The 20,842-nt window shown below is 37.1% G+C and overlaps 1 protein-coding gene across 3 annotated transcripts in view; it reads left to right on the top strand.

The window, feature by feature from the left end:
- LOC108149983 (integrin alpha-PS2) overlaps positions 1–20,842 on the top strand; it is a 35,349-nt gene that overhangs the window by 4,642 nt on the left and 9,865 nt on the right. For all 3 annotated transcript variants that reach the window (XM_041710699.1, XM_017277907.2, XM_017277906.2), the window contains exons 3-6: positions 7,961–8,091; positions 10,784–10,881; positions 17,057–17,183; positions 20,590–20,651. In XM_041710699.1, the coding sequence (XP_041566633.1) occupies positions 7,961–8,091; positions 10,784–10,881; positions 17,057–17,183; positions 20,590–20,651 (418 nt within the window). The remainder of the gene's footprint in view (positions 1–7,960; positions 8,092–10,783; positions 10,882–17,056; positions 17,184–20,589; positions 20,652–20,842) is intronic.

Raw genomic sequence — 20,842 nt, 5'->3', positions numbered from 1 at the left:
ATCGAGAGCCTGACCCCTTGACAAATGGCGAAAAACATATTTTCCGCCTCACCCAATACTTGCATTCACTCTATTCATGTAGCCGTTGGATTGAAGCGATAACTTTCTGAACCCACAAAGTTCAGCTTGATGGACCGTGTTAATCTCATAGTCGCAGTGCAACACTCTGCGAAAATCCGATTAAAAAGCGTATTTATTATTAATAATTATAATAATATAATAATATTATATAATTTTTAATATATAATTGTTTTCTATATGATTTTAAATCAATAACATTGTGATTATAATGTACAAATATATTTCTAAAATCTATTTTTGTATCATTAGTAAATTTTAGAAATGTCTAATGTGAACAGTTTTATTGATGGCAGCTTATAGATATTTATGTTATATCCATAGATTGGCAATAACGAAGTTGTTTTTTAAATTGATACATTTACTTAATTTGGCATCCAAATTAATATTATTGTTTACCATTAGAAGATATGTTTAAATTTCTGTGTATTCTGGGACCTAGTGTTGGTCTCCTTAAACTTTTCGCACGTTAGCTGGATGGTTGGAGTATGGAGTATGCTATGGGGACCGAAGGGATTGGGATTTCCAAGACTGAAGACCCGAGACGAAGTCAAAGTCGAAGCTGTAGATACGTTTCATCGATAGAAAGAGAGTGTCTGGGTGAAAGAGTGGTGACCAGGCTATCAGGGCAACAGCATCTGGCTACGTGTGTGAATGGCCTTTTGGCCGTTTGCACTTCTTTCTTCGCCATTAGACTCTGACTCTATAATCCATACATACATATAAACATATAAACATATAGATATAGATACTTGTATATACACACACGCCGCAGCCTACAAATACAATACAAAAAACGAGCTGCGCACGCTAAGTGCACTTAAAAGCAACGAAAATTATTTAAATGCAGCGTTAAAATGTTTACAATTCAATAAACAGACGCAAACAGAGACGGAATTTGGTTAGACCCTGCCCCAGAAGAGGCGACACTTAAAGATACAGATACATAGATACAAATGCAGAACAAAAATCTAGCACCAAGTGACTTTTAACCCAGGTTGGATGAACTGTGAATGCTCTTTGTCAGTTTGGGAGAGCGAAAATGGTTACCTCTAAACAGTATCCCAAAGTCTGTTTGACAAAGCATCCCTCTGTCTATATTTTAAGGGAAAAGTTCCTAAGATTGATGCCAAGTATCATAGGAAGCTGAATGGTATTTCTAAAGTATTAAACATCATTTAATACTGAAAAAAAATATAAAAATTAAAATCGAAATAAAAATCTTCTAATAGCCAAATCAAAGCCTTGACAAAGTTGTTTAATGTTAGCTATGTCAGCTATACTGTGTTGCTCAAAATACACATTGATAGCACTATCTGCAAGCTAACGTTAGGGGATACGATTCTATTTCCCCAAAGAGTAGCAAATCTCGATGTGGTTCTCTTTTGGCTTTCTGTATAGTGCTACCCAGCTGCCGAAGGGCATTACTTGACAAAAAAAAAAATACAAAAAAAAAAAAAAGCCTCCATGGCTGGGGGTTTGCCTCCGTTAAAAGCTTAAAATTACCTGTCTCCATTCTACAGCCTCGTGAGATAATTGTGTGCTAACTCAGAAGACAAAAGGCAAAGCTGCAAAGCGGCAGAGACGACAACGAAGTGAGGAAAGTGGTAAACACAAGGTGGCTAAGTAACTATTTGTGGTTATTGTTTATAAGGCAACAGCGCAAAGTCGTTGGCCAATATGCCGCTTGCCCTGAGCAGAGCACCGGCAATTAATACAGCACATATGTGTATCCGTATCTGCAGAGGCATTTTATATGTCCATAGTCACCTCGAATGTATCTGTATCTGTATCTGTAACTCGGTGCGACATAGTTTTTGGTGTGGTGTGTGCTATTTACGGTCAAGTGTTCCGAGCCGCAAGGTTGTCGCCGCTTCACCCAATTGGCCAAATAAAGTCGTTTGTCCGTTATCCAGAACGAGAGTCGATCGGATCGCTTGGCCACAAGCACAACCACAAGTTTCCTTATAGACGGATATAATGGCCAGGCCAACTCATTAGCCTGACCCCGTTCCGTTCCTCATGCCTTGCCTGCTTTTGGGATCCTTTAATGTTCTATCTAGTTCAGCTGCTCACCCAAATGACTTTATTACGAGCAAAGTGAAATCTTTGGTGTTTGAGACATCACGTTTAGCTATGGTCGGCCGATCAGTCATTAAAAGAATCATATTTTCATGAGCCTGCATTTGTGGATTTTTGAGATGTGCAATTAAAAGCATTGTGTGGATATTTAGTTTAGAAAGTCATTGCTGCATTTCTCCTATAAAATTTAAATTGTTAATATACTTCCCCATATATTATGTATTTATCATTCCAAAAAAATAAATTAAAAAAATATAAAATTGTGTATGATAAAACAAAGAGATAATATAATAATGCTGAGCCACATTCCAGAAATATTAAGTTATTCCTGAATTGCTCTTCCTTATTAAAAATAACTGAAATTCTAAGCATTTAAATTATTAAGAATTTAGGAATATTTCCAAAATAAATTCCGTACCACATAGATCTTAGGTCTTATGTGTTTTTTATCCACAATTTATGTTCTTAGGGTTACTTTTTTTGAATATTCATTCACATAAATGCCTACCAAATTATATAGCAATTTATGAAGATATTCAATAATGAAACCATTTAAAATTTCATAAATTGTAGTACGAAATTTTCAAAATCTTAAAGGGAAAGTTAAATTAATGTGAAACATTTTCCAAACCGTTTTCATGCGCCGCTCTCAGTTATCGAATGTTTGAGTTAGCATCTTTAAGGTCTCCCTCAAATTATTTTTAGCTACTTCTCCAGTAGCCCACCAACATCGATGGCAGCCGCGGCAAAGGAAGATCACTTGAGGAGTTCATTTGGGGTCTCCACCATCCGCTCTTTCTCTATAGTTTCTCTATAGTTTCTCTATAGTTTCTCTATAGTTTCTCTATAGTTTTCCCTTGGTTTGCCAGTAAGTGGGCTGCAGGGGTCTGGGCAATCTATCTATTGCATAAACTCAAACTCAAATAAACTACTGTCAGCTGCAGCTGAGATCGTATCGATCGTTTGTTATGAAATGGCAAAAACGGCGGCAGGCAATGAGAACTGTAATTGATTTCAAATATTTATGCCGTACATCCACGGAAAAAAACAAGCAATGCTATATCAATATTGAAAGAAAATAGAATATAATAATAAAAAATATAATAATAATAATATAATAATAAATTACCTTTTTTTAAATAATAAAATAAACAATTAAAAGTTTAATGCTTTGCTTTTCAAAAGTATTGATTAAATTAAATTGAATGATTTGAGAATATTTTAATATCAACTAGACTTTTATTTAAGATTGTTAATAATTAAACAAATTTAAAAAAATCGTAGTTTTTCGACATTTAAATAGGCCACTTATTTTTTTCTCTGTAGGCGGATACTTTGGCATTTTCATTTGTTTGGCCGAACCGCCTTAATTGCCGCTTGATTGCGGAGTCTCGAGTGGTGGAGTAGATATCCATCAGAGATCGTGAATCGCCGTTTGTCCGATTTCAGATATAAGATCTCTGATCACCGATCAGCTGGCTATACGGGGTCTAGGAAAACGGAAGTGTCAATGTGTAAAAAAGGTGCTGGAAAACCGCACACGCACTTAGGTACGTGGAAATGGAAAATGGTAAATGTTAAATCGCTCAATGGACTAAACAAACGGTATGCAGCGCCGGGTCTGTCACGTGTGCAAGGGTTTTTATTTTTCAGTTTTCAGTTTTCCCAGACCTACAGACCTACCGGGGGGCGCACACATGTTTAGCGCCGACACGCCTTCGCAGTCGCCCACTTTTTCCCAGTTTTTCCCTGAGTATTGGTTTCGATCCTCACCCTCATATTGTAGTTTAGGGATCCGATCGTTTCGGTTCCTTTCACGCGCCCTGACTTCGCAAGTGAGTTGACTGTTTTTGGAAACGTTTTGAAATGTAACCCCTTTTCATTACAAATGTGCATTACTTAAAAGGTTACGAATGACAGTGAACCCCAAAAGTCACCCGACGATCAGCGGAAGTTTTATAAACAAAAGCCTGGAAAAAATTCAAATGTTGTTAGGCAAAAACTTGAGAAATGCCAATGGTATAATCACGAGTGCTGATCAACGAAAATTGGAGAGATCACTTCAATAATTTTCTGCTGACAAGATCACTTTAATACCATTTGTATCTAAGAAATTCTGAAATGCTGATGATGATATTTCAAAGAGCTGACACAACATTTAAGTGGTTAAAAAACTTCAAAATAAATAATAACACAATGTAGAAACAGAGGGATTAGGGATTACAATTCAGAGGGATTTTAAAATGCCTGTTATAAAGAAAGATAATTAAAAGTTTAAATTAATATATATATTTTTCTTGAATTTGTTTGCTTACATTCATTTTAATGTATAAGATGTGAAGCAGATACAATTAGTAATCAATTAAATGCATCTTAAGTTGTAAATGGCTTAAATAAATTGTACTGATCCTGCAGCTGTCTCTGTCTCTGAGTATATCAGTCAGCTAACTTTTCTGCGGCAGTGTGCAATGAATTCATTCAGAAGGAGAATATGTGGCAGGAAGCATGCGCAGCTTCACACAATTCCCGCACCCACATCATTCAGACGGTGAACTGGAGTGGGTATAGAAATCGCACTGGGACTGTTACACACATATATATAAATACATACACACACATGTATATATACCCGTCACATCCTGCGAGCATGTGTTCAGCGAATGACTCGGAAGTCGGGGGTTAAGAGAGGCGGTAATTTTCGAAAATGTTATTTTTAAAACATTATTTTTATTGCGGCTGCTGCACGCGACGACGAAGTCGAAGTCGAAGGTAATTCAAGATGGGTCTCTGGGCATACTCAATTTAGCATTCAAGGCGCGAACCAACATAAGGTTTTCCATTCCATTCCACTCCACTCCATAGCATTTTATTTGTATTTGTATTTGTATTTGTATTTTGTATTTTGTATTTTGTATTTTGTATTTGTATTGTATTATATTGTGTCTTCTGCGACGCTCCTTCTTTTCCCTGAATATTGTTTTCAAGACATGTGTGCGGAAAATTGGTTTTCGATCTATGTATCCTTTCCTGCGGTCCAACCCAATTAAGACATTTAGCCGTATCGAAATTAGAAATCGAACAATCGCATTTGTTGGCTTGGCGCCTGGCCCGATGTTATTTTCACTTTTCAATTGACTCGCATTGATTTCGATTATTTTAGAGGCTGGCATTGTGTGCTGCGGTCGGGGGTTTTGATCTTCGTAAGGTCCACTGAACACCATAACAATATCATCGCATTCCGGACTGACGCGTGCTCTACAATTTACAAATTAAAATTACGTAACCCAGAACGCTTGACTGCCACAAATTCATTTGGCAATCGAGAAAACTGACACTGTGCTACATCAAAAATGTACACTAATTATTATTATTTTCAAGATGTTCATGACTTTTAAGACATGATGATTAAACAGGGGCTTGAAAATTAAAAGGATAAACAAAATTAGTACAAGTTAAATAAATAAACAATGAAATCAAATAAATTAAATTGATAAATCTTTTGGTACAAAAATAAATTCGTGGGCGTAGTGAAATACTTGGAAATCACAAAAGTGAAATAAACAAATATGCATTAATAATCGACTGAAGAATGGTTTCTTTTGAGAAATTCTGTTATTGATTCATTCATTTCAATGAAATGCAAATGCAAGGCGCCCCCTCAAATAAATGTTGGTGGAGGAGAACCAGTGGATGGAGAACCTGTTTGAGCTTGTCTCATTTTTTTTTTTCGTCTGTCCATAAATTAATATTAATTATATCTAACGGAGAGCAAGAGAATGATCGAATCGATGGATGCCAATGATGTCAGCACCGAGAACAGATACAAAGATAGAAAGATACTCGAATTCAGGCCGAAAGAGAAGTCGATCTTAAAACTAATTAGAGCTTTCGAGCATGGGTTTTAACTACTAAAAACCTAACGTAATCGTTTCACTCTTTAATAAAATGCAGCTGCTTTTTTGTGTATTGTAAAATCATTTTTAAATGCATTGCAATGCCACAAGAAATAACAGCTTGTAAACTTTCAAAAAGCCGCTTCATTCATTCGTTCTCCCATTTATTGAATTACACTTGGAAAAATATAGGATATTTTTTACTAATAAAATAATTAAAATAAAGACAGCAAAACAGAAAACTGATATAAATATATATCAATTTTGTAATAAACATATTTTATTTGCCTTTGTAATGTATAAATAATAATATAAATTTTTCTATATGATAAAGTGTTTTACTTAAGATGAGGGCAGTGCAATCAGGATAATTTGCTTTCTGGTTTTTCGCTCAGCGTACTGAGCCCATTCATAGGAAGTTCCATTCGCGATCTCCTTTCGGTCGCTCCCTCTCGAGTTTCACGCATCTGTGCGATTTTTTGTGTTTAAGTGAAGCGTCAAATTGTTGCATGTGGGTTGAGCAGGTCGGCCAATAAGGGGGCGGGTCATCGAGGGGATGGTAAATGGGGCGGGGCAGGGGCGACGGCAATGAGGGTAGGGGGTTTTAATCAACTCTCAAGTGTTTGATTTCAACCGTTTGCGGCGTGCCCCGTGTAGCATCCGTTGAAGTTTGCCTACACAGAGAAAAAAAACCTACCGATAATTCTGATTTTAGTTTAAACATAATTTTTTCTAGGTTTATTTATGTGCCTAAATGGAATTTATCACTAGTTATACAAAATAAAACCTCAAATTATGAAATGTATTTAGTACTTAAAAAAAATTGTTATTTTTATTATTACTAATTTGTTTTAAAACACAGTAACCAAATTTTGTTATTCATTTATTTTCTGTGATTCAAATCTTAAATAGATAGTAATGAATAACTAGCGAATTGATAGCTTAATTTTGCCTGTGCACACATTAACTTTCCGTTTTATTATTTTCAATTTTAATGAAGGCCCATTTAGTGCACCCTAGGGCCAAAGCCTACGACCATCGACTACTGGGCACCCTTTTCTTTTCTTTTCCTTTCTTTTCTGTTCGCCGCACTTCCGCATTCAATGCTAATGACAGCTGTCAATGTGCGTGCCATGATGAACTGCTGCCCCTGGAGGAGAACAGCGTACCACTAGGACCGCCAGATATACCATAACCACCAGAACCACTGACTCTCAGAAATCCGGAGATATGGGGAGGAAAAAATGTCGAGGGTGCGGGCGGTGCGGCCTCATAAAGAGGGTTGCCAAAAGGCAAATAGGGAGGGTTATCGGCTCAGTTAAGGGAATTTCGAGAATCCAATTTGAAGTGTTAAAAGAATGGCATAAGCCTTGAAGTGGGACATTAAAGGCGCTGAGCAGGGTCGAACTCTAAAGAGATGATTAAACAAATTGTTATATATTCCCAATTGAAAAAGCAACATTCATCTTTTCATGAATCAGCTACAAATATGGGAATCGAGAACGCGACAAATTTTGGCAAAAAAAAACACAATTTTTTTTATATGTTATCTTACATCGGTATTTCCGGGACCGAGAACGCAAAGTGCGTATCAAAAAAATAACAAAAATTGATATTATAAAACCTACCAACATTCAAAAAATTAAAGAAAAAAATTTTTTAAAAATATGCTTTCTGTTATGTTATGTTAGCATACAGAAAACAGACGTTCAGTTCTTCAGCTATTAAAGAGACTGTTGTAATATTTATACATTTTTTTTATTTCCACCTTTAAAGGTTTTGTCCTATAAATCTTACTGTTGTTATACTATTCATAGCATGTTTTGATTCTGTTTCTTTTAATTTCTTTAAGGGATTTTAACCTTGTGTTTATATCCGATTTTAAACCCAATTTTTTTTTTTTTCAGCGTCAGCTTGATCGTTGGAGCCCCCAAATTCGACACGTCCCGTTATCAACAGGGCGTGACGGAGGCCGGCGGTGTGTTCAAATGCAGCCTGAACGATGACGACTGCAAATTGGTGCCATTCGACTCCAAAGGTAATTTCATCGAGGCAACTAAACACTTAAATCAGGTACCCATTTCGAGTCTGTGTCTCTGGGCTTTGCTCGTGAGAAGATGGGAGTTCGCTAGCGGAGAACTTGGCGCCAATCCCCGCCAGAAACTGGCGCCAGGGAAGCACAAATCGCAATTAGTTTATTTATGGCCTACACGCATGCGCAACCTTTTAGTATGCAAAATGCGAGGAATGCACAACGTGCAGTGGGCAAAAAAATGAAAAAAAAAAAAACAAAAATACAACGCAAAAACATACATGTATAAAATTGCAATAATATATTTTTAGACAATTGCCGGGAACATCCTGGGCATAAAACGGAAATGATAAACTTACTCACCAACAACCTCCCAAGTATACTGTACTTCCTCGCTGCAAAGTTTTTGCATATTTTTTCCATTAAGCGAAGGCTGTGCACTCTGCATTTGTCTGCCATAAATATGCAATTTGATTTTGCAACGCGGAGCGAAGAAAAAAAATCGAAAAAGACAACACATTTGGTAAAAGTTATTGACACGTGCCCCATCAGACTGCAGACTCGATAATGGATGTTGGCGAACCATAATGCCCACGGGGGGTGTGTCCCATAAATTCACAGGCCCTCCTGCCCCAGCTCCCTTTCAATTTCGCTAAAATAATATATAAATCTCTGCTCAAACTCATGCTTAATGTGGCTAACCAAAAACAAAACAAAAAAAAAAAAAAACGAAAAGGAGTCAACAGGTGCTTCATTCAGCTCGCAGGTTCGTTTGGTCATCTTCTAAAGTGTTTTTTCAGCACTGTGATTCACTGGGCCCTGTCATCCATCCATTAGTTGTTAGATTTTGTTAACCTTTCATCATAAAATTGCGTTGGCTTTACACACTCATGACTAAATCAGCAAAATTCCAAAGGAAGGAAGTATTTCCGTTTTTTTCTCAATACCCATTGATTAATGATTATTTAAATATGAATTATTCATTTTCGTTTTGGTGTCATGGGATGATTCAGTTTCTTCGAACTTGTCGTTGTAATTTTGCTATTTTTAATGGTTAAGCTCTCATTATTTTCGGTTATTCTTTAATGGGCAGAATATTTGTTTTTGCTTTCAGGTTTTTTTTTTGGATTTTCTTGGCAACAGCAAATACAAGAACTTCTATTCCATTTCCCTCTATTTTTCACTTAAATGTTCTATTATTTTTCTATCTCATCCATCACTCTGGAATACAATTTTTGATTTCATTTATTTTCTGTGATTCAAATCTTAAATAGATAGTAATGAATAACTAGCGAATTGATAGCTTAATTTTGCCTGTGCACACATTCACTTTCCGTTTTATTATTTTCAATTTTAATGAAGGCCCATTTAGTGCACCCTAGGGCCAAAGCCTACGACCATCGACTACTGGGCACCCTTTTCTTTTCTTTTATTTTCCTTTCTTTTCTGTTCGCCGCACTTCCGCATTCAATGCTAATGACAGCTGTCAATGTGCGTGCCATGATGAACTGCTGCCCCTGGAGGAGAACAGCGTACCACTAGGACCGCCAGATATACCATAACCACCAGAACCACTGACTCTCAGAAATTCGGAGATATGGGGAGGAAAAAATGTCGAGGGTGCGGGCGGTGCGGCCTCATAAAGAGGGTTGCCAAAAGGCAAATAGGGAGGGTTATCGGCTCAGTTAAGGGAATTTCGAGAATCCAATTTAAAGTGTTAAAAGAATGGCATAAGCCTTGAAGTGGGACATTAAAGGCGCTGAGCAGGGTCGAACTCTAAAGAGATGATTAAACAAATTGTTATATATTCCCAATTGAAAAAGCAACATTCATCTTTTCATGAATCAGCTACAAATATGGGAATCGAGAACGCGACAAATTTTGGCAAAAAAAAACACAATTTTTTTTATATGTTATCTTACATCGGTATTTCCGGGACCGAGAACGCAAAGTGCGTATCAAAAAAATAACAAAAATTGTAATTTTGCTATTTTTAATGGTTAAGCTCTCATTATTTTCGGTTATTCTTTAATGGGCAGAATATTTGTTTTTGCTTTCAGGTTTTTTTTTTGGATTTTCTTGGCAACAGCAAATACAAGAACTTCTATTCCATTTCCCTCTATTTTTCACTTAAATGTTCTATTATTTTTCTATCTCATCCATCACTCTGGAATACAATTTTTGATGGATTTACCTGTGGGCCATTTATCCCTCATTAGGCCCAAAAGCACCCGCCCAAAATTTGTACCATCCGCACACCCCAGAAATATTTTAGCCCCTCTACTGCAAATTGTATAGTTTAACTCCCTATAGCACCTCATGTTACCCCTGAAATTGTGTCATAAATCACTGACAAAAGGAAGTGACCATCATCATTATTATCCACGTTGTTGTTCTCAAGTGATTTTGTGTTCTCAGTGTACTATAGCTTAATTAGTTTGCCTTTCTCCCCCCGCTTAAAAATACATATTAATTTCACTAAATTGTTCATTTCCGTCCACATTTTGTCAGAATTATTTCGTACGTCTTTGTTTTCGCTGTCTCCGTTTTATTCTTAATTTTTACCCGCTTTCGTCGTACATTTGAAAATTATGTTTATTCTCTTTGCCGCTGCTGCCTTGCAATTTTGATTTGCCAAATAAAGATGTCTGTAATTTATTTGCACAGTTAATGATATGTTTTTTTCTTCTTATACCAGGCAACAATCGAAATACGGATAAAGAGGTCGTGGACAGGAAATCCTATCAATGGCTGGGCGCCACGGTGGCCACAGGACGCGATAGTGACTTGGTTGTGGTAAGTATAAAAACATCACTACAAATGAAGTAAATAAATTTTGTATGGTCAAAAAGAATATAGAGCAACCAACGTATGCTTTAATTTTAGTTATAAAGGCACAGAAGTCCTAAAATAAAAAAAATATGGAGAAATTATTGTTTCATATTGAATATCAAAGATTTGAAAATAATTATATGAGCAAAACGTTTTTAGAGCAACATAGACTCTCATTTCAGTTTTAAGATCACTGAATCACTTATTTATATTTTTATATTTATCCCAATGCCGTAAAGGCGTAGAATAGTAATCTCACTATTTTAGTATGGCCTTAAAATGATATAGCCCAGCGATGACTCCCATTAACGCCCTTTAAAGCCCCGATTTATGGGGCAAACAATGTGAAAACTAAGCAGACAGATACTTTCATTTTCCACATACCGCAAGACGACCTACTAACCGAAAAGCCAACCGCTGGAAAAACCTTGTCCGATTTTAGTGTTCATCGATGATGGCATCATCATCCGCGGCGACGGAGCTCGTTAAAATGTCAAATTGCATTGAAAGTGCAAGGGAACTAATGGTATTCAGCCCAAGATCTGAGCTTTACGCCCACCTCATCGCGTAACTGACACCTTCTCAATCATATATGTCGGAAAAATCAAATCTCTGTAGAAAATTACCTTTTTTTTATGGTTGTCTTTCCGTTAGATGTCAGTGGGTGTTCGGGTAAACTTTGTTCTCAATGGATTTGGATTTCGATTTCGATTTCGGTTTTCAATAGTCACTGTTGTTTTGTCATCGCTGCGGTTCGCCGGTGGATTGCGTCAAGTAAACCACAAAAGAAAACCAAGACAGATAGAAAACCATAATAAGATACCCATGCCCAGATACAGTGCTTTTTTGGTACACAGAGATAAATATTTTGTATTTTTTTTTTTATAAAGTTTAAAAATAGATTTGAATTGCGTTGGATTTGAAAGTATCAATATGCAGTGCTATATCACTGATAGTTTTTAAACAATGCATACATTTTAGAGAATTTAGAAATTTTTTAACATTTTTAATTTTGAATAAATGTAATCACTACGCTTTAATACTGATAAAAGAAAAGTAGTAGTAGTTTTCATACATTTTTCTCTGTGCAAAAGCAAACTGCTGCTTTGTTGCTTTGCTGCTTTGCTGGCACAGTGCTCGTGTGCTTTTCTGCTTTGGCAACTCGGACTCTTTAAGGTGCGCCACGTCTCGCAACTTTGGTTAATTGCGTTGGCGTTGGCTTCTTTTGTTGGTCGCTTGTTGACTGCCCACCCAGCATAAACATTTGATTTTCACTTTAGTTCTCAATTAACTTTGATTTGGCCCATTTGATTTTGGCCCTGGCCGTTAACATTGATGGCCAGTACGTCCTTTGCCCGTGCCATTTCTAATTTTTTGTTTCCCTACCCTTGCCATTGGGGCCAGGTCAGGTCACTTCCGCCACGCGTTCTCCTGGGCGATTGGGAAACTCGAAATGGGAACCTGCAACTGGGTCTGGGACCGGGACTGGCCTTCAAATGCCCATTAACCGGATGGGGGGGAGCTGCCCATCGATTGGTTTTTGTTACGCCAAGTGTCCGATTGAATTGCTGGGCCACATCATCAAGCCGGATTACATCAGTCGATGGGGTGATTGTGTGTAAAAAAATTAATTAGGGACAAATTAAAATAGTTTTTTTTTACCAATTCTCACAGAGTTTCTCAAGGATAAAAGATTTATTTAAGTTGAATATTTCATACAAAATATATTAATTTGTTAAGAAAAATTTTAGGGTCTTTTAATATAAATATAAATATATTTCAGAATTTGTTAAGAATAGTTTAAATTTGTGTAAAAGCAAAAATCAAATTTTAAATCCAAACCTATAGCTTAATTTGAAACAAAATCTTTAAAAATGCATTTAAAACTTCAACATTTATAAATTTTTGGCTAGATGGGTAGCAAAATAATGGCAATCGTTTTATAACCTTAAGTACCTCGAAGTGACCTTTAGCCTGGCTCATTTTTTAGGCATGTCAACCGTTTCCATTCTTTAAAACCAAAATTGTTTTGTCGTGTTCCCGGCTTATTTCCTTTGCAGCTTAACATATTTTGAACGATTTCTGGCTGGCTTTGTTTGGGCTTTCTTTCTTTTAGCTTGGTTTTAGTAGTTTTGAGGTCTCTTTCTGTACTTGGGCTTTTGTTTTTTGGGCGATTTTGTTTTGTTTTTTGTTTTTTTTTTTTTCATGTGGTTTATTGCCCATGTTTGGAGCAGAGTGCATACCAAAACGCCAACGATAAATTTTTGAGACATTAAACTGCACTTTTGCAGACGCCGTCGATTCTTCCTGTAGTTTTTTTTTTTGTTGCGGGAGCAAATGCAAAGGCAATGGAAAAAAAAACAACAGCTAAAGTCAAAAGTCAACACGTTTGACATGGTCGACATGCAGACGTTACCATTGCGAATCGAGTGCCAGAGAGAATATCTGGGGGCCCTCGGGCCAGATGCAGATGCAGATGCCAAATCGGCTAGGCCCATGGCCAACTCCAGTCCCCCGATACACCGATCCTCCTCCGGCACATATAATATATATACCTATATCTGTATATATCTGTGTGCGAGTACTCTGGCCATATTTGAGTTCAATAGCGCTGGCAATTTCACAGATCGTGTCGATGATCATGTTGCAATCGAAACGCTGCAGACTAAACAACAACTCCCGAAGATAATAAGAACTTCAAACGACCTAAAGTTACCTCAAAAAATACTTGACAGTGCATATAGAATTATAGAATTTATTGATAAACATTATTCGTAGGACAAAATTTATTTGCAAACGCTTTAAAATTTTTAGGGTATTTGTTTATTTAAAAAGGATCCAACGTCTTAAATGTGGCATTGCCTTTTTTTATGGTTAAAATTTTATTTTTAAATCTCCAGGGGCTTAAGGCAAAGCTCTTAAAAAAGAGACTGTTTTTTATCAGGCAGTCAGAAAAAACAGATGGCTTAGGAGCTGACAAGAAAAAATTAAAAATAACACATTAAATAAATTTTAAAAATTTGGACACTTTGATAATAACTGATTGATGTGAAAGATTTTAAAACACTTTCTGAAGATATGGTGAAAAAAAGCATTTGTTTTGAAATTAGTTAAATTGATAGAATAATAAGAAACCCAATGTTTTAATGATATAAGTATACCCCATAGATTTTTAAGCGCTGGGTATTGAAAATAAAAACGTAGCGAAACGAGACCGCACGACATGCGGCACATGCCCCCGGGCGAGGGCATCTGTGAAAGAGACAGCTAGATGGCCGGAGAAAGAGACGGGCGGATGCAGTGAGTTCACTGGTGACAACCTTGGTGTTGTGCCGCTGATTGCCGATCATGGCCCACCCACTTGGCGACAAGTTGTTGATTGGGACAACAGTCCGACTGTGATCTCATACAATTGTTGCCTGATCCTTGGCCTAAATTCAAAGCAATTAAGGCTGTCCCAATTTTAATCATACTTTTACAATCGGAGGAGTCATTGGTATTTTTTGCGGTTGGTTTTAAAATAATGACTTTATTTGTTTATCGATCGGGGTCACCGCAGGAAACGCTTATAAATATTTAAATTTATATGCTCTTGAGTCATAAAAATAATTGTAAATGATAAATTACTAGGTTTGCAAAATAAAATCATTAGTTTAAAAAATTGTTGAAAATGGGATGTTCCTTACAACTACTGACAAAACATTTAACTAATGTATTATTTAAAATAAGATAATTGATTGAAAATCAAAAATAAATACATTACGCATTAAGAAGTTAAAATAAAATGTTCTTCCTTGCCATAGTTTAAAATGACTTTGCAATAAAAAATGCATCTTTAAATGGTAGCGATTCTGCCTGCATATATCATCCACCAACTCTCGACCAAAAGCCATATTCATAACCATAATTTTTGATTTCAATGCTCGGAATGAAAAGCAACTGTGGACCTGTTTTCGGGATCCATTCTCCTCCGACCGCTCCCCATTTGCATATCTAACTATTTTACCGCGAACTGCAAACTGTTGGCTGCCAAGTCCGCAAAAGAATCTCTCTGCCGGCCAACTGATAATAAAGTTTTTAATAGGAAATTGCTATTAACTTATTGATCATGGCATGGACAATGGTCCACGCGGGCAATTGTTGGGAATTTCAATTGAATTGTTCAACGCTCCCCCGAGTGCCCAGCGGCAAGTCGATTGTCTGGCCCAACTCTCAGGGTTTTCTTTTTATTATTTCCCCATTTCTTGCGCTTACACTCGGAAAAATGTCGAGTATTAAAAATTTGATTGTATTTTAAGGGCGACAGCTAATGGTTATGCCATTTAAACATTTAACATTTTTTAATGTAATTTTGGTTGAATGAAAAACGACTTGGGAATTATAAAAATGTTCTTATGCAGTGGAAAACAAAACGGATCATTGCAATGAAGTTTTAAGCATGAATTTTTAAGAAATTAAAAACGATGAACTAGGAAGATGAAAAGCAGCTCAAAGTTTGTGTGATTTTCTCCGAGTGTTAGAGAAGTTAGCTGGACTGTGATTTTTTGTTTGTTTGTTTGTTTGTTTGTTTCTGCGCCTGCTTGCATAATATGGTCTGGCCCATAGATTTGTGATTCAATGGGGCATTTGAATGGTTCGGCCTTTCCATCCGCTCCCATCCGATATCCGATCAGCATGCATTTTTGGCGATAGCGCGTCAGTTTGAGTTTATGTCAGAGTTGCCAAAAGGGAGTGGGGCGGCGGGCGGCGGGCGGAAAAGCGACAGATACAGAGAGCCACTGGTTGCCATAAATGGCACAATATGTATAAATTTGTAAAAGTAATTGCAGTGCGGAGACAATAGCCCGGCCTTAAGATCTTGACGCTGATGTTGATGCCTCCTGCTCCGGCCGTTCCTGCCTCATGCCACAAACTCCAACCGCTGAGCTGACCATATTTGGAGCGGCACTGCGACAGAGATGGCTGAGACCCCGAGTCTCGTGCGTGTTTTATGTCCAACTGCCAGCCATTTATACATTATAAAACTATATAAACACACAGATCGGCTGGGATACGAAGCGATCCACTGCGACGAGGTTAACTCACTCCCCACGCACAGTGTGTCATCATCCACGAAAGAAGTGGCAAAATATATCTTAGTTATCGGGCTTAAATTTATTAAAATTGATTGTTCTAAGAACAAGATTATACCACAGTTGGAAGATAATTTAAATATTGGCATTCCATTATTGATTCGTATTGTTATGGTCAAAATACTGGTTTAGTCGAAAAGTAGTGGCTTTATGGTGGAAAATTTGGGCTAGGAATTTCTGTCTAAATTGCACATTTATCACAAGGTTACGCCACGTTTTTTTTAGGACATTTGGCATTTTATTTGAAAAACGGCCACAATATAACCGTTAGTTTATGCAAAATTCTGAAATTATTAAAATTAATTGACATTTGTAAATCTAATATTCCTGCGTGGACTTAGCATTTTCAGAATATTTTTTTTTTTTAACAAAAGTTATATGTGTGATTTAGAACCATGTCAATACCAAATTCTGCTAAGGTTCAAAGCACTTGAGTTCCACTGTACCTAGTGGATATGGGGTCTGTTAATTCGCTTTGGCCATTTTAGGAGGGCCACCGCTCCATGCCTTTGCCGTTGCTGCTGCTGCTGGCCTGCCATTGTCTCACATCTTCACCAAATAATTTCCATGCCTGCCCCCGTCTCTTTCACCTACACCGAAAGAAATTTATTGCTGACTCTATGGTTTTTTAAACATTTAAAAACTATATTAATATGTCAAATAGAAATTCTTATTATAATAATCAGTTTATAATAATTTCTTCTCATTTTTAGTAAAAGGAATTCAATTTTACAATTTTTGGAAATCGAATTTGCAAATTTCTTAATTTTGTCTATAAAAAGAGGATGTAGTAATAGAAAAAAAGCTTAAATCATAGAGAAGAATATAGTTTGTAAACATAATATAGGTACATAGAAAAGAACTTGTAAACTAATGACTAAATAAAATATAAGAGTTATTAAGAGAAAGTCAATCAATGTCATCAGTTGATTGTCAATAAATGAGAATGATTTTTTTACTGTGCAAGGTACTCGATCTCCATTGAATTTCTCCATTTCTCATTGCAGGCCTGTGCACCGCGCTATGTGTTCCACACGATGACGCCATCGAAGGCGTTCCGCATTGATCCCGTGGGCACCTGCTTCACCTCGCACGACTTCGAGCAGTTCCACGAGGTCTCCCCCTGCCGGACAAGTGAGTATCGACGATTTCGGACAGACGGACCGGGATTAACATTAACCCACACCGGAGGCCTAATTCGACCTCCGCTCCGCTTCGATTCGATTCGGTGTGATTCTGTAATTCGAGCGGCAGGGAATCCCTTGAAAAGCGAAATTCAAACTGTCAGTTGCTGGCATTCCTTCGGCTTTTGTTGCTTCACTTATTTTTTTTTTTTAAATTTTTTTTTGTAATTCTCGAGTATCGAATAACGGCAATTTGAGGGAAAGTGAAAAGTGTCAAGAATGCTCGACAATTGGTTTGGCAACAATTGAGGTGGCTGGAATACGTTGCAGGGATCAAAAATGAAAGAAAAGTATTTGTCAGAAAGCTTTTAAAACATTTTCATAAAATTTAAAATAAAACAATGAAACTATAAAATATTTGTCCAAATTGAATTCTACGGATATATTTCGAAACTTTTCTCACAAGCCCTCACCTGGAGTTTATTAGTTGACCATGATAAAAATATAGTTTATGTACCAAATTAAGGCCGCAGCTGTTCAAAAGTAAAGATGACATATTTTAGATGCTCTCTAGTTTTTCTAATACAACTTGGCCCTTGGTGACTAATTCGATGTCATTTGGAAATATAAACCAACAGCAGATCAAATTGTAAACCTTTACAACCCAGAAAATCTCCACCCACCTGGATCGAATAAAAGATTTATGCGACTTGACAGCCGACAAATACGTAGACCGACGAAAAGTTGAAAAAACATATCCATTTTCTGTAGTTTGTAGTGTGATGTTGTAGATCTAAAAATATTTAATTTGATGTTCAACGTTTTATTTCTTTCGTTCTGATGCATTTGTTTTTCTTGCTTTTACCTCACATTACTTTCCCTGTTTTTCTGTTCCGTTCTGTTTTTCTTCTGTTTTTTTTTTTTTTGCCTTTGGGACAGCCTGCCAAATTTGTTTTGGTTAGTCATCGCTTTATACCGACTATATCTAGGTCTATATAGATGGGCATCTATGTGCGAGCAGGCCACATGTGGCATTCGCGTCCTCCTCCTCCGCAAAGTTTCGACGAGGTGTGATTATTTTTAGCCTCGCCTCGCAGATGCAAAGCGTTCAACTTACGTACAATGCATATATCTTTCGGATTTTTAAGGAGCTATATCCGTATATATGTGGGTTAACGTATGAGTGTTCCTATATAGCGGCTGGCATATGGCCATTAGTCGGGGTTGTGACTCTTGAACTAGTTTATCATCCGGAAGAATTGCTTTTGCTTTTCTGCCTACTTGATTGTTTGTTTTTTTTTATGCGTAAGCATGCAAAACACAAATATTGCAATTCACATCAAATTTGTTTAAGACTCTGAGTCAATTTGAAGTAGCTGTCATAACTCTGATTCACTCTGAAAAATATTAAAACCACTTTAGGCAGTTAATTTGCAATAAGTTTTTATTACTGAGGATAGTTAACAATAACGTATCGAACACGTTTTGCATGATAACCACTTCAAAGAAAACTGGTCCATATCAATATGCACAAATAATTTTTTTTGTGCTGTATGTCAATAGCAAATATTCAGCTGGTTAGAAATAGAATAAATAAATAAATAAAATAAAAAATTTAAAAACAACTAACAGTGCTAAAATACTTTAAGTTATAAAATGAATAATAACTTCAATACTTCAAAAGATACATATTCAACTAATTTTCACCTCTGAACTTATATTTCCATACTCTTGTTAATAAGATAATAACCCTTGCTACCATGTATCTTTGAACTAGTTGCATTTTTAAATAATTTAAGTCCTTTTTTTATAAGGCGATTGCTCAATCCGAAGTCAATATAACACATCTGAGGGCGATTTATAGATTCTAAACACATACGAATGGGCCAACTCGATTCCCAGTGGTCTTATTGTTGCGTTATTAATGCTGCTCGTCGATGCTGTTGTTGTGAAATGATTAGCAGCAACATCGGCAGCGGCAGCAACTCATCCTGACAGTTGCTTCAGCACATTCCGACATCACTGAAAGCAATAAATACCAACTTAACGCACAAAATGCCAAACTAAATAGTTAAACGAAACACAGACATACAAAAACCGAAAGGGACAAATCAAAGCGGAATAAAGAAAGGTACGAAACAATCGTCGAGTGAGCAAGCCAAGTTTAAACGTCGGCAATGGAGCACAGAGTTCTCGGCGTGCCCTTGCTAAAAACTAATTGTAATTCAAGACGGGGCGATTTTATTATGGGAATTACTACAACTGCGAAGACAATGCCATGGGTATGCTCACGTTCGAGGACCTCTGTGCGTTACAAAAAAAAAAGTTGACTTATGCGATTGCCGGTGCCAGCAGCAACATGTTGCTGCCGTCGCTGCTGTCGCTGCGCTTAAATTGAAACACTTCGAGACAAATTGTTATCGTTTAATTTGATCAAACGCACGATCTACCTGTTGATTTCTCTGTTGTTTTTGCTCCAAGTCCCCCTCATTCCTGATCCTTTTCTGGAGGCCTGGCCTTTATCCGCGCATGCGACATAAAGTTGTTGTTGTCGCGAGGAATACCCTTTCGTTAAATCGAGAATATGGTATGTTCAGTTTGGCAAGAAATTTTAGATGTCGACAAAAGTAAAACCCACTCTGATACTCAATCTAAAGCGTTCAGTCCACCCGAGGGCGCCATTAAAAAAAATATTGAAGTAAATGTACACCCGTGGGCGCCATTTAATTTGTTAAGCAATCAATAATAATTTTAAACAATTCGAAGGATTTAAAACGACAAAAATCCCAATTCAAACATAGGGTATCTCTGATTTCGACATCCTTGTGCACTTTTTGTTGGATCTTTTTGCTGATGTTACGTGATTTCGTATTTGGTAGCAAGGCAACATTCGCCAGACACTTTGCCGGACAAACAAACAAACAAACAAAAGGCGGGGCCAACAAAAGGATGTGTGGCTGTGGCTGTGGCTGTGGATGTGGATGTGCGGATGCCGTCCCCACTTTGGACCTCGTCTTGGTCTTTTTGTTTGCCGCTCAACAGTTGGGGCTGCTTTTATTGTTGTGTTTTCATTTCAATGTCCATCGCTTTGGCAGGCGAAGATCTTGCCCCAAAGGCGCGCTCTAATCCTTTTATGTTGCTCCAACGCTCGTCCAACTCTCGTCCAGCTCTCGTCCAGCGACTGACAAATAGCAGCGCAATTTATTGCATTGCATCGGTAATTATTTGCAATTTATTGTCCCACACACCGTTCCCTTTTTGCGAAAACCCCGGGGCCCTTCGAACATTTATGATGAAATCGCACAATGCCTAAATGGTCAACTGTGTGTGACTGAAATTCCCTCGCCCCAGCCTCCTATTTTTTGCCCAATCACTAACTTATGCGATGCATTTCCATCTCTCTCCACTCGTTGCAGACAACTGGGGTTATCATCGCCAGGGCTCGTGTCAGGCTGGATTTAGTGCAGCGATCAACGGGGTAAGTATTCAGTGGATATACCCTATCGAAAATTAGGGGATAATTGTCCATGCAAGGTTTTAAGTGGGTGGTATTTTGCTTGACTTCAGAGTGACTTCTTCAGTGCCTCTAGGGACTTTAATTAAAACATTTAAATTACAAATTATAACAAAAAAAACTTTACATATTTTAATTTATTAAACAACAGACTT

Source organism: Drosophila elegans, unplaced genomic scaffold (genome assembly GCF_018152505.1).
Source record: "Drosophila elegans isolate 14027-0461.03 unplaced genomic scaffold, ASM1815250v1 contig_149, whole genome shotgun sequence".
Classification (NCBI taxonomy): domain Eukaryota; kingdom Metazoa; phylum Arthropoda; class Insecta; order Diptera; family Drosophilidae; genus Drosophila; species Drosophila elegans.
Note: the sequence above shows the minus strand (reverse complement) of the source record. Positions and strands in the feature narration are given on the sequence as shown.